The sequence below is a fragment of the Ananas comosus genome, linkage group 11 (assembly GCF_001540865.1).
Source record: "Ananas comosus cultivar F153 linkage group 11, ASM154086v1, whole genome shotgun sequence".
Lineage (NCBI taxonomy): Eukaryota > Viridiplantae > Streptophyta > Magnoliopsida > Poales > Bromeliaceae > Ananas > Ananas comosus.
The window spans coordinates 11535308-11554501 of NC_033631.1; the positions used below are offsets into that span (position 1 = coordinate 11535308).

The 19194-nt window shown below is 34.2% G+C and overlaps 1 protein-coding gene across 1 annotated transcript; it reads left to right on the forward strand.

Moving 5' to 3' along the window:
* Window positions 6483-15475, forward strand: LOC109717005 (probable LRR receptor-like serine/threonine-protein kinase At1g07650). The gene is made up of 24 exons (XM_020242646.1): window positions 6483-6760; window positions 6887-7061; window positions 7175-7246; window positions 7537-7605; window positions 8092-8163; window positions 8341-8412; window positions 8512-8583; window positions 8671-8742; window positions 8840-8911; window positions 9007-9078; window positions 9168-9239; window positions 10002-10073; window positions 10161-10226; window positions 10477-10542; window positions 10632-10670; window positions 10788-10846; window positions 11051-11424; window positions 11513-11708; window positions 12411-12572; window positions 13128-13246; window positions 13605-13815; window positions 13941-14181; window positions 14513-14660; window positions 14791-15475. Exons 1-24 carry the CDS (start codon window positions 6646-6648, stop codon window positions 15163-15165), a joined length of 3063 nt encoding a protein of 1020 aa, XP_020098235.1. The 5' UTR covers window positions 6483-6645; the 3' UTR covers window positions 15166-15475.

Here is a 19194-nt window from a genome sequence, read left to right on the forward strand (position 1 = left end):
ATATTTTTTGCTGAATTTATTTGTAAAAAAAATGAACAAAACAGATAGCAAGTTACGTTTTCTCTCAAAAAAATTTCCTAATGGACTAACCATTAGGAGCTTACATGGTTTGGTCCTAAGCGGAACCAAACCAAATAAGACTATTTAGTTTAGTTTATATTGTTTTCGATTTGATTCAATTTTCAAATTTACTAAAATTTGGTTTTCGATTTCCATTCGATTTGAACGTATTTCTTAGCCGAACCCAAACCGAAAACTGAAGAGTATTATATTTTACATTTCTTATCTAAACTATTTATTAAAATTTTATATTAAAGATCAAATCTTGATCATATAGGTTAGATGTGCTTTGAAATTTAGTTATCGACTTTAATTTTGCGTTTCTGATTTGTGGATAGTTTTGAGATACGATAAATTTAAAAAAAAAAATTTGTGAAAAAAAAATAAATATTTGTGTTAGGTAGCAAAAGGCTTAGGCTCCGCCAACCCAACGATGAAGAAACCAGTTAACGAATTTTTTTTTCCTTGTGCCCTAGAGGGGATATAGCATATTGTACTTTTCACAATCTCTTTTTGACAATAAACTTTGCTTTTACTTTTTTTACTTAATTTATTTTATTTTGTAACTCTTTATTTTTAATTTTTAAGAATTTGTAACTACATACACAATAGTATAAATTTAGAAAAAAAAATTCAATGCAATAGCCGAATTTTTTATCCTGAATTTTTAATTGATGAATATATAATTTTCGTATGAATAGTATATTTGAATAATTCACGAAATTATTTTTTAATTTATATTTTTTAATAAATTTAAAAATTAAAATAAGAATTCTATTCGAATATAATTCCTACTTTAATTTTTATCGAATATCCACGGATGCGGGACCCACAATGCACACTGTCGTCTCTTCTTTCCGGGTATGAATCCGACAACAAGTCAGCCACGTGACGTCGGAGTCAACGCACAAATCAAAGAGACAGCTGGACTTATCCACAAAAAAAAATAAAAATAAAAACACTTCACGATCCCACCGTCCGATTCCTGCAAGTGGGGATGCGTAGCACCGCGTTTTCTCGGGATTCCAAATTTCCTGGCGGCGCCGGGAGAAAGCCCACGTGTGTTTAGATTACTAATTTTGAGTACCTAACTTTTTTCCACCATTTTGAATTGATCATTTATTTTTTTTTCAAATTTTAATTTTAATTTTAATGTTCAATTTTTTAATTTATTACTGAGTTAGTCAACAATGGTTTTTTTAAAAAAAATTTGAATGCATAATTTATTTTTACATATTTAGTTAGCATTTTTTATATAATTAACATAACTATAAATTTATTAAAATAAAAATTAGTAACAAAATTACCATTTCAGATATAAAAATATACAGTAATATTGACCCTTTATTATTATTATGTTACTAGATAGTCAATTTGAAGGTGAAACTAATATGTTTTTACTGCTATTTAAAATATCAATCTAATATAAAGAGAATTTGTTGGTATAATCTTAGCACCTTTCATTTTTTATGTGTACAGTAGATATCACACGAATTATGAAATAAATATTGACCGTAAGAATATAAAACAAATTAAGTTTATATTATCAAAAAACATTACAAGACAATCGAACATAGAGATTTTTTTTTAAAATTGAGAAGTTTGAGAAGGAGGATGGAAAAAAGAAGAAGAAGAAGAAGAAGAAGAAGAAGAAGACACCAATGAAGTGTCGGAATTATGCCATCTAAATACAATTTTTCTTAAGAGAAAATTTCCATCTTCATAATTTCCAAGCGAGTTGCAAAAGATATTGATAATGCCAATCATTTTTTATCTTTAGTGAACTTACAAAAGTCTTAGCCATTGTTCTCATGCTTAAGAAACGATTTAAGGATTCAAGAATTTGTTACCAATTGCCATACAGTTTCGTTGAAAATTAAATTGATAGTCGTCCATGCGCGTCCGTATTAATTGGAACCTGACAAACTGGTGAGTCAAATTTTCAAATTAAAATAATTGGCCAAAATAATTTTTCAAAATGATCAATAATTGATAACTAGTATGAGGTGCAACTGTGGTCTTGATTCGACCACATATCGAATGTTTGCTTTTCTTTTTCCTTTTCTTTAAAAAATTTGGGATAATTTAAGTGTAAATTAAAAAGGTGCTCGTTCGAGTTACCTACTTTCATGGATGATCAAACCTACAAAATGATAAATCCGTTTGTGTTAGGGTGTGGTTTGGATGCAGTTTTCCTCAATTTCATGCACAAAAATTTTTGCTCACTATCCATTAGCACATTTAATAGTTAGTATTCAAAATTTCAAATTTAAAATTTAATTACTTTATATTCTAACTAAGTTTAATTTTAAAAGATGAACAGAGTGAATAATATGTTACACTGGATTCACTAGTGAGTTCGTCTTGCGTTTAGTTAAACCCGTAAAATAGTGAGATAAAACTACAACTCAAGACGCGCAACCAATTAATCGACATGGCCTAGCAAATGGTTCGGTCCAAGAGCGTTGGAGAATTTCTAAAACAGGATCTGGATTAAGTTTGCAAAACTTGTGGTACCGTCAAGTATAAAAATCTTGGAACAAATTTAGAAACTGGAACTGGGAAATGTAACTTTTGCTTTGCGAATTAACTCTAGAACACATCAATTTTTTTCGTCTTTTATTTTGTTACGTCCGTTTTCCGTTCCTTTCTGGAGGCCCTGGCTGCTTCCATTATGTAAGCCTAATTCATTTCCCTAATGAATGAAGCAGGTAGCTCGCTACCTATTTCTCAAAAAAAAAAAAAAAACTAGATAAATTGAAGAAAAAAATACAGATATCGCCTTTCGGCTTATAATAAATTGCGATCAAATTCTAACCTCTGCTTAAATAAATATATATATATATATAGAGAGAGAGAGAGAGAGAGAGAGAGAGAGTAAGTCTTCTGTACTTTCGAAAGTACGGAGACCTCCGTACTTGTAAGTTATTTTCGATGATAGGAAATTCGATTCGACGATCGGCTCCGTTAAGTATAATCTATCCTATTAGAACTATTTAGAAATCAAATTTTATAATTTTTTGACATCATTTACCAAGCGATTAAAAAGTCTAAAAAATAACTATTTTAATGACCGATGTGGCACGTTTTTAAGTTCAACGGTGTAGAAATATTCAAATTAGATGAAAATTTAATAGAAAATTCTACTTAACATCAATAGTAAGACCAATACTTCCGATTTGAAATTTGAGTCCTTTATCACTGTTTTTTATGAGATTTTCATTTTCAGCCGTTCATTTTAAGGCTACTGGTTTACTGGACAAACGAAATCAAAAAATTATGAAATTTGGTTTCTAGGTAGTTCCAACAGCGTAGATCATGTCTAACGGAACCGATCGCGGAATCGGATGTCTAATTATTGAAAACAACTTACAAGTACGAAGGCTCCCGTACTTTCGAAAGCATAGGAGCCTAGCTCTCTCTCTCTCTCTCTCTCTCTCTCTCTCAAAATATATATATATATATATATATATATTGAGAGAGAGATAGCATGTTATCTTTTTTATTTATTTCATTTAGAAATAAACTTAGTTGAAAATATGAATCAACTAGCTAGGATTCGAACTTGGGACTTTAGATACCAACCACCAACTAAGCCTTTGCCATTTGCGCTAGGGACAGTCGGTACCTCTGCCTAAATATAACTGTTATTTTTAAATAAATAAATAGCCACCCTACCTTACTTGTTAACACCGATCAGTACTAAAAAATAATATAATTCAAATACAGATGTTTTTTTTTTTCATTTTTAGAATACCGATCTTAATATAGTTCATTGTCTTCTCTAAGTTGTTTAATGAAATACTGTTTTTTAATTATACCAATTTTCATCGATTGGATTTTTGAAAATTCTTTGTAGGTGGAAAAAAATAAGTACTTATCGTACTTGTTTTACTAAGACGCACTTTATAAATAAACTTTAAGCATTCATTTGGTTCGAAATTAAAGGGTGGAATAACTCCTTAACCCCAAAGTTATTTTCAAACACCTAATTTGGAGAGCGGGGTTAGCTAACACTCAATTTGGAGAATGGAGTTAGCTAATCCTACTCTAAATGGACTATTCTGGAATAGTTAATTTGGGCCCACCCCACCCCACTACTCCAACCAAACAAAACTATTTTACTCACTATCCTTCTTTTCTCACCTACTCCAATCAAATACTATTTTATTTATATCTAGACTAAACTCAATTCTCAACCAAATATAAAATTACTCTAATCCCATCTTAATCCTGAATTTAACTCTATTTTTGAAATAACAAGTTTTTACTTAAATCCGAACCAAACCGTGGCTAAAAATAAGTAGAGTACTTCAAAAACGTGATAAGAATTTTTGTTCACGTGGAGCCTCACACCTAACAATATTTACTATTTCACCCTAATTATTATTATTTTTATATAATACATATTCTCCGAGTTGACTCGGAGTCGCCTTACGAGTCAAAACGACGTACGCAGACCACATAAATACGAAAACGATACTATTAGAAATTCTTCACCCACTTTACGCGCTATACATGACAATTACAAACTGTGTTCTCTGGACCAGCATCAGCTCAATTATTGAGGCACACTTCACCCACATGTCATAGCTAGTTCTTGTCCTATTTTGTAACACTTTTACCTACAAAGAATCTACATTTATATAATCTCATTTGGAATAATTAATAAAAGGATTTAAAATTTTGAGTTATATTAATGGGCGAAGATCTTAGTAGGCTTTAGTTTTCGTGTTCCATGAGTATAAATTTTTTTTTTTATCAAAATTACTTTAATTAATTGAGTTACTTTATTTAAGAATCAATATAGTTTTAGAGCCGACCAACATTTATAAAAAAAAAATTGGCGCTAGCAAGTTAAAAAAATTCTTTATCTACAATCACAAAAGCTTTATAACAATAAGACCTAAAACACAATAAGTATTTCAAAAGTAAACATATAAAGTTATATAAACTATTTAAGATAAGATATTGATCTAATTAAATTTGTCAAAATAAACAAACACCCAACTGTCGTAGAAGAGAGATCAAATCAATCAATTTAACTATTTAGACAGTTCAATAGTAAACTTAAAACTTGATAATTCAATCAATTTCAGTACATTTTTTTTTTCACTTAAAGGTACAAAAAAAGCCAATTCTCAGCTACCTATAAATAACTCTGGAGCAATGGTAAGTTTACAACTCACTTTAGATTGTTATTCTACAAACCCAGAAGTTTTTTTTTTAAATAAATCTTATCAATTTTGTTTATTAAAAAATAAAATATATATTAATTTTTATAATATTTGGATGAAAATTTGTTATTGTAATTTTTTTTAAAAATTAAAGTCATGACATTTCGCATAACATTGTCACTGCATACTGTTAGAATAAAACAAATGAAGTGTTTGGTTCAAAATTGAAATAAAAATAAAAAATAAAATTGGATAGTATTAGAATGGAAATAAAATGACAAATCATCTAAAAATATTTGGTTCAATATTAAAATGAAAATCAGAATGAACATATAAAATTTTGAGTGAACGTTTTGGTTAAAAGAGAGGAGATAAATGAAAGAAAATGAGAGGAAGGTATTTGTGAGAGTTCATTCTGAATTCAAAATCAGATTGGATCACAAATAAATTTGATCATTTTTCTTTCAGAGTGGAATGATAATTAAAATTCGATATCTTTAAAATAAACAATAACTATTAAAATTAATAAATTTTATTTCAATTTTATAGTCTAAATCAAGTTATCCAAACTGGCCGTAAATTTAACTTAATATCTAATATTTCTCCTACCATCCAAATTCTAGCACATATACATTGGACAGTGCGCACCAGATTGTATCATTATTATTTTTTGAAGTAAAACCACTAAACTCTTTCCATGCGCATTTAATTATTTTTGGCTTCAAATCCAATTTGAATCTCGAAACCTAACAGTAGGAGACAGACAAAAATATCTATCTATCAATCAGACTATTGCCGACAGCATTAATATATATGCATATTTGTTTGGGAAAACTTTAAATACCCTTACGTGTTTTTACATGATTTAAAATGTATCAAGTTAGTACCCTATAATTTTGTATTTTTACACTTTAATATTCTGTGATTTCAGGTGTATCAAATTAGTATTATTTGGTTTTATTTTTGTATCAGTACCTTATGGTTTCAATATTTTTTTTATTATCTATTTTGGGATATATAATTTAACAAAATATTAAATTACAGGGTACTAAAGTGAGAAAATGCGAAACCACATGATACTAACTTGATACACTTAAAATTATAGAGTACTAAAGTGAAAAAATGTGAAATGATAGAGTACTAATTTGATACACTTTAAATTATATAGTATTAAAATAAAAAAATACGAAACCACGGAACGGAAGTTTTTTCTTTTTTTTTTATAATGTCGCCCCGCTTTCAAAGTTATTGGCCACCATCTTCCATTTCCCGTGACAATCATTTCCCCACACTCTCCGCTCACTCTCTTCCCAGCTCCGCTAAAGAAGCTCGAGAACGCGCGCGCGCGCTCTCTCTCTCTCTCTCTTTCTCTCTCTCTCTCTCTACACCTCTAAAAAGCTTGGATAAAATGGCGAAGCGAATGAGAGAAAATCTCTTTCCCCTCCTCCTCTTTCTCCTCCCTCTCTCTCTAAATCTCCTCAATGCATTCGCATCGTCTCCTCCGAAGCTCCATCCACCCGAAGGTATAGCTAGCTTGTATATACACGAAGCAACACTCTTCGATCTCTCACTCTCTCTATCTCTATCTCCCCACTCTTTAACCATGATTTTTTTAGCTCTAAATCGATCGATCTTGCTCCTGATCGCAGAGCGCGCGCTCAGGGCGATCGCGGCGAAGCTCGGGAAGGCGAATTGGGACTTCGGCGTGGATCCGTGCGGCGGTGAGGGGAATTGGAGTGTGAAGGACGCGCCCAAGGGTTTCGAGAGCGGGGTCGCATGCGACTGCTCCTTCGCAAATGGCTCCGATTGCCGCATTGTGGAGATGTACGCGACCTCTGCCCCATCTCCCTCGATCTCCTCTTCGATCTGTTCTTCTTAATCGCTTTTTTCGATCAGCATCACTCTTTTTTTTTGGATTTTTTTTTTCCTTGTCGCAGTTTACTCAAATCGCAGAATCTATCGGGAGTGCTTCCTCCAGAGCTCAGCCGCCTTACCCATTTGAAACAGCTGTAAGAAGAATCGCTTCTTCTTTTATGTTTCTAGCTATTTGAAGCAGCTATTATAGGAATCCCTTCTTTCTCTTTGAGTTTTTTTTATCTATTTGAAGCAGCTGTGAGAAGAATCGCTTCCTCCTCTATATGCTTTTAGCTATTTGAAGCAGTTGTGAGAAGAACTAATTAAATGGTTTTAGAACTATTTTCACTTTTTGTCCTTGCTTTAGCTTGGAAAATATGTACAAAGACCATTGAACCCTTTTTTTTTTTTTTTTTTTTTTTTTTTTTTGGCAATACGATCGCAGAGACTTGAGCCGAAACGTAATCACGGGTAGTATCCCGACCGAATGGGGGCGGATGCGGTTAGAGAGCCTGTGAGTTTCCCCTTTTTATTTTCCTTTTTATTTCTTGTTTGGGTCGGTTTTGTTCAACTAAAAGCCGTGAAAAATAATTTTCGTGGAAAAAAAATTTTGCTGAATTTTTTTTTAATATTTTATATTATTTGGTTCCTAGAAAAAAATAATTTTTTATTGATATTTGTTTGATTGAAATTAAAAAGATTTACATTTGTTTGATTCGGTGAAAAAATAAATGAAAAAAATTTTGCGCAACTTAACCTTTTTATTTTTCCATCGAAAAACGACGAAAAACGAAAACTTCATTTTTTTTCCAAATCCATAAAATTATTTTTATGAGAAAATATTTTTGCGTCGAACCAAACAAGCAAAAATATTTTTTCATATCGAAAATAATTTTTCGATTCATTTTACACCAAATCAAACGCCCCCTTAGCTAATGAGCTTTCTCTCATAGAAATCTTATTTATTTATTTATTTATTCATTTATTTGTTTATTTGCAGGATGCTAATGGGGAATCGGTTGTCCGGGCCGTTCCCGCAGGTGCTTACCAAGATCACTACGTTAAAAAATTTGTAAGGGAATGTATAATTATTATTATTATCATTATCATTACTATTATATTAGATAAATGTCTGTTGATGACTCACTCTATATATTTACTTTGCTGCTGCTGCTGCTGCTGTTGTTGTTGTGTTCTGTTGTACCTCTTTAATTAGCATGTCAGTGAACGTTAACTTATTGTTCGACAGGAGTATCGAGGGAAACAACTTCTACGGGCAGCTCCCGCCGGAGCTCAGTAATCTCATTAACATAGAGAGGCTGTGAGTTTCTCCTTATTTTTCCACTGTTAATTACAGTAAAAATTACACTGAAAAATTCTCAGGAATTATTTACTTTGATGTTGTAACTTTTGATTTTAGACTGTTACCGACCAACGCATTCACTGGGGAGCTTCCCGTGTCTCTTGCCAAGCTGACCAACTTGACCGATTTGTGAGTCCATCAATGTTCTCCTCATTTTCTTTTAATTTTTGATAACATTTTTCGTGGCTTTTCTTTTTTTTTTTCTGGTTAAAACAGAAGGATTTCCAGTAACAATTTCTCCGGGAATATACCCAATTTCATTGAGAAATTTACGAATTTGGAAAAACTGTAAGAAGTTCCATTTCCTCATTACATTTTGAGTAATTTTTTATCGTCGACTGATTAGCAAGGACCATGTTACGAAGTTCAAACTCTATTGGCGCAGACAAATCCAAGGGTGCATGCTGGTGGGGCCTATTCCTTCTAGCATTTCCAAATTGACAAACTTAAAAGATCTGTATGTTATGGATATTCATGGTTTAAGTTGTTGTTTTATCAATTTCGTTTTATGTAGTGTTATTTTCCTTGAGTATGTGTTTTGGTGACAATCAGGAGGATCAGTGACCTGAGAGGAAATGGGTCAGCTTTCCCAGAGTTGAGTAATATGAAATCCTTGAAGACATTGTGAGTTAATTAGCTTACTATAAGTTTTTGGTTGGTCTTTTAATTTGTGGTACTTCATAGAGTTAAATACATGTATTTCCTATGTGTAGGATACTAAGGAATTGTTCCCTTTATGGAAGCATCCCATCTTACATTGGACAAATGCAGAAACTGAAGCTCCTGTAAGTTATTTACTTTTGGCTTTTGTTGTATAGCTGATGCTGTCATTATGTCACTTCTTTTAATTTTTATTTCTTCCATGATGTTTTCTTTTTTTGTCAATTATTCTGCATCTACATATTCTTTGGGGGGAGTTATCTGAGCAACTGGATTCAAGTATTATTTCTTGGCAATTATGAATGGTCCCTACATAATCCATTTCAAGTCCACTGAGAATTGTTTTCTTTAAATCTAAGACATGATTTATATAGTGTTGAACAATGGAGTAAATCCTCAAGTTATTTTATTATGAAGAAAATATTAATTTGTGATTCCTTAAGCTGTATGAGCTTAGTGAAGCATATCTTGCTATTGTTTAATTGCAACAACCTAATTTGTGCCGGAAACTTGCCGGCACGGTACAGCACAATGCGTGCCGAGCCGTGCCGGTCAAAAAAAATTTTGTGTGCTGACACATAATAGCATGAAATATTTATTTTCTTTAGCAACAAAATATTCTAACTATTTATTATGTCTTTTCATCACATCTTTTGAACTTTATTGAGGAAATTACTTACTAATTTAAGAATAGAGGGTTTTGAGCTGAGCCATCGGTACGGGGTCTGTATCGTACCGGTATTTTATTGGCACGGTACGGCATGGTGGATACGGCCCGTGCCGACGGGCACTTAAAACTTTGTTCTCTCCCTCAATCAAGGCATGACAGCGAAACTGCTTCCTAATATATTTCATCATTTCTTATTCCTTTTCCCTTGTCTGTACAGAGACCTCAGCTTCAATACCTTGAGCGGTGAAATTCCAATTTCTTTTGCCAACTTAGGAAGTGCAGACTTTATGTAAGTTATAACCAGCCTTGGCTTCGATAGGCTAATATTCCTTTTATTGTGCCCTGAGGATTGCCTTAACAGTATTTTATCTGGCAGATATATGATTGGAAACATGCTTACTGGGGAAATACCTGAGTGGTTCTTGCAGCGTAACAAAAATGCGTAAGTTACCTGTAGTATCGGGACTAAAAGCAGACATTTAAGATTTTCCATTCCTTTTACGGTATCTGATTACTGCTATTTAGGTCCCAATAAAAGATTCACCGTGCCATTATTTGGAATTTGCTTCCTACTTTGTTTTCTTCCCCTAGTGTGTGTGTGTTTTTTTTTTCGAAGGGGAATTTTCTTTCTCGTTTGTCAGCCATTTCATGAATCTTCAAAAGGAAGACTAATCTTCAATTTTGGTATTCAGGGATTTCTCTTACAATAATTTCACATATGGGAACTCAGGCCCTACCCGCTGTCTTCAAGGGAGCATGTGCGAATACTTCGGTATTTTTGCAGATTTTTTTCTTGTTAAATCTCTTTGACGTATTATAATCACATCTCTAATGATTAAATTTGCAGTAATGCGGTAGAGAGCTATTCACCCACAGTAAGCAGTCTGTAAGATTTTCTTGCTACATTATTTTTGGGAATTAATAGCTATTTGCCTATTTCATTTGAGCTGTGAGTTGTCCAACTCATTTTATCTCTGACTCCTGTTTGTATCTTTACATATAGACCTTATGTGCATCCATGCTTGAAGAGGAACTTCCCCTGCAATGCTTCCAATGGTCACTGTAAGTACATCTAACTTATGGAATGGCAATTATCTGTAACACAATAGTAAGTCAATTTTACTGAAGATGTCCTGAAAAGAAAAATTATTATGTGATCTCAGTACAAAACTTCAAGCAGAACATTACATTAAAAATATATATGTTTTGACTTCTATTGCCACTATTCCTTGCCCATATAATTGGACTGATGTGTTCTGTTTGTAGACCCATACTCGTTGCATATCAACTGTGGAGGGAAAGGAGTGACAATCAATGGAACTAAATATGAAGGAGATACAGAAAGACAAGGCGCTTCGATGTTGTACTTAGGTTCAAACTGGGCATTTAGTAGCACAGGAAATTTCCTGGATAATGACCTTGATGCAGATAACTATATCGCAACAAACATTTCTAAGCTGTCCATGCCTAACTCTGAGCTGTACACAACGGCACGCCTTTCTCCTCTTTCTCTCACTTATTACGGCCTTTGCATGATGAACGGCAGCTATACAGTGAGTCTCCATTTTGCAGAAACGGTTTTCACTGATGATAACACATTTAGTAGTCTTGGGACGCGATTATTCAATGTATTCATTCAGGTTAGTAACAACGAAAAACTAATTTTTTGCACAGTACACTAGCATTGGTGAAGGTAGAATTCACAATAACTAAGTTTGTTCAATACAGGGGAAGATGGTATTAGAAGATTTTAATATTGAAAAAGAAGCTGGTGGACCAGGAAAACCAGTTATAAAAACTTTTACTGCATTTGTCAAAGATCATACCTTGGCGATCCACCTTTACTGGGCTGGAAAAGGGACAACAGGCATACCAAATAGAGGAATATATGGTCCTCTTATCTCAGCTATATCGGTGACTCCTAGTATGTTCCATCCTGCATCGTTTTTTTAACTTAGGTTGGATTAACAATTGCTTAGGCAGGTTGATTGGATGGCTTAAATTCCATCACCGGGGTATAGCTTCTTGTTCTGTCTGTTCTGCTCTGTTCTAAAAGTGTGGAAGGCGAGGATACTTAACTGGTTTTATTGTTTTATGTTGATGTTTTTAGTAAACTAATTCTGCAGTTACATACTACATGGATTCATTTACAAAATGAAGAAGACCAGATGCAGAAAGTCACAAATTTCTCATCAGGATGCCTTCCTCTTTTTTTACACCTTGACTTTAATCTTTTTTCTTTTTTTTTTTGAGAAAAGGTAGCATGCTACCGCTTCATTCAAATAGAACTTTAACTAGGCTACAAGCTGAGGCAACTAGGCCTCGACGACGAAAAAAAAAAAAAAAAAAAAAAAAAAAANAAGTGTTTTTGAGAGAGTGTATGTCCATCGCCAAGAAGCTCACCGAACGTTTAGACTTCTCAAAAATTCTTTTATTTCTCTCCAGCCAAATGACCCACCAAGTAGATGCAATTGTCGCTAGCTCCCTCTTTCTAAGTGCTCCTCACCTTGACTTTAATCTTGTTGGCCTATTAAAGTACAGTTCATCAGTTTGTTCATTGTTAATTCTTACATATTGTTGACTTTTGATGATGCAGCATTTTTGCCTTATTTTCTTTTGTCTTCAGACTTTACCCCACCTCCAGATGTGGAACCTTCTGCTCATAGAAAGATCCCTATTATGCTTGTGATTGGGATTTCAGTTTTGGTATTTTCCTTCACTCTGTTGGGAATTTCGGGATTGATTTTTAGGTGCAAAAGGTGGAAAAAGGACAATTCGGTGTACAAAGGTATTCTGGACTATCACACTAATACATATACTTCCAACATCTTGTTGTATTTAGCTCTTTCTCCTAGTACGACCATTATGACATTGAGGATATACTTGAATCTGCACATGATCTGTATCGGTAAAGTTTCATTAATGGTATTTTTCTGTACTCAACTCTCTTCTCATCTCTTTTTCCTCTACATTCTGTTGCATGAGCTAACATGCATGAGTATCATCTATTCAGAAATGATGAATGCCTAAATAAGTATTACCTCATTTTACACAGTTAAAACTAGGGAGTATAAATTCAGTCGGGTGAATTGAGAAGTGATCCTACCTAACGACTATTTTAGTGTACTTAACATTCTTTGCTATGATGCCTGTAAGAAAATAATAATTTCATGTGTTTCTCTGTTGGTTCATTTCAGCAACTATCCATCAATTCTTAGGGGAAAAAAAGAGCAATCGAAATTTTGCATGCATCAACAGTGTATTACTGTACTGTAGTTAATTAATCTAGAGAAGGCTGACAAGATAAATTACTTATTATTCATTAATTCATCTATCCAAGCAGATCTAAGAGCTCTTGACCTCCAAACCGGTTCCTTCACCTTGCGGCAAATTAAAGCAGCGACCAAGAACTTCAATCCTGCTAATAAGATTGGTGAAGGTGGTTTTGGTTCAGTTTACAAGGTACTTACCAATTTGTTTGTATAATGATGCTCCAGCATCAAATCTGAGCAAACGAGGGGCATATACATATGTGTCCCAATTAATCAATATACCTCTATGAAATCCAAATTTTCATATATGTAGTTTTTTTTTTTTTTTTGAGAGAATGGTAGCATGCTACCACTTCAATCATATATGGAGTTTGTTTTTGAAAATACAAGGGTATTTATTTAAGAATTTAAGTTTTGGAAGGGCATATTTGAATATTTACATTTTGCAGGGAGGCATGTATATAGAAAATTGTGCAGTAATCCATATGGACATTTATGTCTCTACAAACTATATTGAAATTGTTCTCTTTTACAATTCATCTCTTCAGGGCTTATTATCTGATGGCACCATAATCGCAGTCAAGCAGCTTTCCTCAAAATCTAGGCAAGGGAATCGGGAATTCGTTAATGAGATAGGCATGATTTCCGCACTCCAACATCCTAACCTTGTGAAACTTTACGGATGTTGCATCGAAGGCAACCAATTATTGCTTATATATGAGTACATGGAAAATAATTGTCTTGCAAGAGCTCTTTTCGGTGAGCTTACCCTTCCCAATCTATCTATTTTTGCCATGTTGAGCATCTATAGTTTGACGACTATTACAAACAACTTGGATATTTTGTTCCAGAAGAATCAAAATGACTTTGATATTGTTTTCTAGCTCAAAATGCACAATGCAAACTGCAATTGGGTTGGCCAACAAGACGCAAAATTTGCCTCGGTATAGCCAGAGGTTTGGCCTATCTACACGAGGAGTCTACACTGAGGATTGTTCACCGAGATATTAAGGCCAGCAATATACTGCTCGATAAGGATCTTAATGCGAAGATTTCAGATTTTGGTTTGGCTAAGCTTAGTGAGGAGGATCATACCCACATCAGCACTCGAATTGCTGGAACTGTGTAAGTGATTATTCCTGACCTGAATTCCCTCATCTTCCTTCGCAATAAGTCAAAAATTTTCCCAATAATATTACCTATAACCTATCATGAATGAATCAGCTAGAAAGAGATGGCACATTTTCTATCTTAGAGATAGAGCACTTATACCAATATTTTAGAAGGATTCCTGTAAAAATGATTTTTTGCAGTTATTTTTTATTTTACCTTATTATTGATAAAGTTTGATTCAACAAACTGTGATATATATAATTTGATTCGAAAGTGTCATCTCCTCTGTGGGTGTGTTGTAATCGAAGCATAATACTAACTCTTCGTATGTTGATTCTTGCAGAGGTTATATGGCTCCCGAATATGCTATGCGAGGTTATCTGACTGACAAGGCAGATGTTTATAGTTTTGGTGTTGTTGCTTTAGAGATTGTGAGTGGCAAGAGCAACACGAATTATAGACCAGAGGAGTTTGTTTATCTTCTCGACTGGGTTTGTTCAAAACCACTGTTGACATCAATTTACAATTTATTAATAAGTTAATGGACAAATTGAGTGATTATCACATTTTTGCAATTCCCCATAACTTACGGATTTGCTCAAACTTTTTTTAACATTCCAGGCTTGTGTTCTTCAAGAGAGAGGCACTCTTTTGGAACTGGTAGATCCAAACCTCGGATCGGAATACTCAAAAGAAGAGGCACTTCTGATGCTAAATGTTGCTCTCTTATGCGCCAATGCATCACCCACGCTCCGACCCTCAATGTCGAAAGTGGTGAGCTTGCTTGACGGAACGGCACCCCTACAACCCTTACTCTCAGATCTCAACTCCGCCAGTAACAATTTCAGCTCTAGAGCAATCAGAAGAAGCTTTTGGCAGAACCCGAGCGAAAACCATAGTATTTCAGTGAATGCATCATCATTTACGGATACCTCCGAAACAACCCCTGAAAATGATAGTAGTCGACCATTGGTACACAGCATGCAAATCTCTTAACTTGACTGAGGGGTACTGCACTAGCCTTTTCTCTAGGTTTATTGTACATAGTAGACCATGGGTTTGATGTGGGGCATAACAAGCATATAGAGTTAAGGTAGTTCTAGTGCATTCTAGTATATAATAATTGTTGGAGTTCATGAGGTGGAGAGTTTCTTTCTACTATATTTATGCTGATGAATTGTTAAGCGTTTGTCATTGTTGTTTTCAGTGTTTTCTCAACCTGCAATGAATGTGTACTCTGCTAAATAAGTCCAAGGATCTTCTAAATTTTCTTGTCTAGGCTATATGATACTTTTTGGTTTTCGAATGAATCTGTGCACGTCCAATTGTAATTCCACAAACTCTAAAAACAAGACGAGTCTAATCAAATTCAAATTTAGAATTTTTTTTTTTTGTCTAGATATTATTATAAAATCTTGTGCTGTCCGAGCAGAAAAGTTTTGTACTTCATATTTCTCTAATAATAAGTAGTAATAATAATCGACATTAAATACGTGACCGTACTCTGAAAAAAAAGAATTCAAAGGATCGGAGAAAGAGAGCAGCTATACATGAGTACATGACCCCCATCTTCCGGGTACCAGAACAACTGTGGCGGCACGTTTATAAAGCAGGCAAGTGTCCCATCGCAAGTGAAGAGGGTTCACTTTTTCTTTCCATACAGAGAGAGAGAGAAAGCGTGCGCGGCATCCATGCCCTCTCCCTCGTCAGTGTGTGCGGCCTGCATTAAAAGGTGTGCAACCCTAATCCCCAACCTCACTGCAACCAACGCTTTTTGTATTTGGTTAGTGATTTTTAGTAGATTGTTCGGCAAATAGGTGTGAAAAATTAAGATATTATTGTTAAATATAAAAATATTTAAACACCGTTCAGTTTAAATTTTTAGAGTACAACGATTGTTTCATATGGTATCAGAGCAGGAGTTCCTGAGTTCGAATCACGCCGGACTCCTAGCATATTAATTTCCTCCCATTTAATTTAAGGTCATGTTATGGGCCGATTAAAAAGTCTCGAGTCCAGACGTGAGGAGGAATGTTAAATATAAAAATGTTTAAACACCGTTCTCTAACAGCTTAAACTTTTAGAGTACAACGATTGTTTCACAATTATTACAAGCTTAGATAATAATAGAAGCTTTATTTTTAGAGCATACGTAATAATTTACCGTAACAAAAATGTCGACGTTCAAAATATTTCAATCTACAAACCATAGCAGGGTAAATCAGACTCCAAATCGGTTAATCTCACTTTGGTGTAAGCGACTTAAGGATGAACGAAAATTTACTCCGAAAAGGTTAAACATGGGAGTAAAAAAGTTTCCAATTCGAGCAAAGCTGAATTATTAATTAACAGCAGCTACTTTGAGATGGGTACATTTTGAGGCAGCCTCAGCAACCCTGATCTCTTTTGTATTTCCCTTCACCAACATTGCCCCGGGAGCACCCTCGTTGTTGGCAGAGCCAGAGCCCCACTGTTCCGACCCACGTGAGCCCTCGACCGCTGATCCCCTGCTGCTCCCGTCTCCGTGCGGGCGCTGTCCCCACACCCCCCCNCTCTCTCTCTCTCTGCGCGACACAAATAATGGCCCTCTACGTGTTTGTATAAATGCTCCGCAGAGCGACTGCTCACTCTGTGTATATTTTGCCCCTTTCTTGTTTACTCCCAACACGCGTCCGAGGGAGCTATTTTCCTCGGATTGTATTGTATACAGGGGCCATTTTGAGCTGGTGCCCCACATTCTTTGCACGCCCACCAGGGATATATGCTTTGGGTATCCTCTGTTATCACTAGTTTACTTGTATTTAACGCATGTAGATGTGAGTCATGTGACATTAACGCACCAGCAAATTAGTAACCCACGAAGGAAAAATTCTAGGATACAATACTTATATTCCTAATGATGTGGTGTTTCTAACCAATCAAAAAGCTCCTCTGAACTAGATTTTTTTCAGAGAAGGAAGTAAGTGTTGTGTGGTAAAAACCTGGAAGGAAGATGCTTTAGATACCCCTCCTGAATTATTGTCTCAGTAATGCTGATGTATTAACCATTAGTGCATGACACTTTATGCGTGGTACTTCAGTACATCAGCAATTTAAATGGCCGTATGAACTTTTCGTTCATTTGCAGATAATCATTTAAAAGTTATAAAATTTTATACTTGTCATCAGAACTTTCAAATTTTGTAATTAATTCTTTATATTCACGTTTCATTATTTAAAGTGATTCATTCTTGATGCCTAATATTACTTCAATGATAAAATTAATCATAACTATCGTACTTAATAAAATTCAGATGCCGAAACTTAAATAGGCAAAATTTTTAGATAATCTTAGTGCATTTAGCCCTCCAAAAAAATTATATATATATATAAAAAAAAGTACTTTGGGTACTTATTTGGGTGCTCAATATACATGTTAAAGGTTAATAAACTGGGCCATGAGCAGTCCCCTGAGCTGTAGCGTTATGAGGTACGGTTTTGTTCCCGCAATGCTAAGAACAAAGTTTAGCACTTCGGAGCGTTGAGAGGATGCGATAGGGTTTGCTCCAGAAAAAAGGCTTCTGACCAGGTGAGATCGTAGGGCCCCTTTAATTGGTGAAAAGGCCTAATCATCGTAGCTTATGTGCTTTTCATTTCTGTTTGTTCTTTTTTTCAATTTTACTTTTCTATTTCCATGATTTGTTCTTGGTATAATAGGCAGTTCCATATGTGAAAACGAAAGAGGTGCTCAGTGGGAGGTGGTCTTCTATACAGTAATTGTGCTTGAGTTTAGGGGAGTCAAAGAGCCGAGCTAGCTGGACCGGTTCGTATTCGGCTCGTTTATTAAGGTGATCTTCTATATAGTAATTGTGCTTGAGTTTAGGACTGTCAATGAGCCAGATACAAGAGAGGTGGGACCAGCTCACTCATTTAATAAATGAGTCGAACATGAGCCGACTCGTTAAAACATCGAGCTTGAAAATTCAGCTCATATTCGACTGGTTAATAAATAAGCCGAACGCAAGCTGGCTCACGAGTTGGCCAATGAACAATAAGTTAAATGAATTAGTTGGATATATATAAAAAATAAATTTATAAAACCTTACCCATCAAATTTGATCTAATGATTGAAACTTTATATATAAATAAATTTTTTTATAATTGAGATCGGCTTTATATTTTCTTTGCTAAAAATCAAATAATAAAAATATTATATATATATATATATATATATATATATATAAAAGTAATATATATAAAACTTTTATATAATATAATTTTTTGATTAATTATATAAATATAAAATATGTATTTGAGCTATTATCGAGCCGAACACAAGTAAGTTGATTCCAACTCGTATTCGGCTCGTTTACTAAATAAGATAAAAAAATTTCAACTCGTATTCGGCTCGTTTACTAAACAAGCGATTCGATCTCGAGCCGAATACGAATTGACTTGTCAGATTGTCTCCCCTACTTGAGTGAGTTACGTTGAATCTAGATATTCGTCAATTCAAACGCCCTTTTAGTGTTCATTGTCTACGACTTATTTGACTAAATGAATTAATCCTATATATTTATGTGGTAATTTAGCCTCCCGTAATATGTAAATTAATCCATCTAAATATGAAGTAGATGGTTTTAGGATTTACATAATTGTTTCAGCACAATTTCAGAATATTGCAGTGCCCGGTCACTCCCCAGTGTCCAGTGCTTCATCTTGCAGAATAGAAAGAGCAGTTAATATTGGCATGAACCATGGAGTGAATCTAGATTGCAGTGGAAAAATAATATAAAATTAATTCAAATCTTTTGCACTATCTTTTAGATTTTTTTAAAAAAAACTTCTGGAGCAGTGAAAGAGTCAAGTCTATGTTTGTCTGCTATTAGTAATAAACTGCTGCATCGCATCACAATCTTTAGTTAGTAGTTGAAAAGTGAAAAAAGGGTAAACTTTACAACTGCACCCAGGTTCATAGTTTGATTCAAATTTACTGAAAACTTTGTATAGCCCTCATATCTGTAATAGAAAGGGAGTGCATAAAAC

Bases quoted from the DNA above. Each gene is read 5' to 3' on its own strand.
- LOC109717005 (XM_020242646.1), top strand. From the start codon at position 6,646: ATGGCGAAGCGAATGAGAGAAAATCTCTTTCCCCTCCTCCTCTTTCTC. The intron at 7,606-8,091 runs GTGAGTTTCCCC...GTTTATTTGCAG, and splicing joins CGGATGCGGTTAGAGAGCCT to GATGCTAATGGGGAATCGGT. The intron at 11,425-11,512 runs GTTAGTAACAAC...TGTTCAATACAG, and splicing joins TATTCAATGTATTCATTCAG to GGGAAGATGGTATTAGAAGA.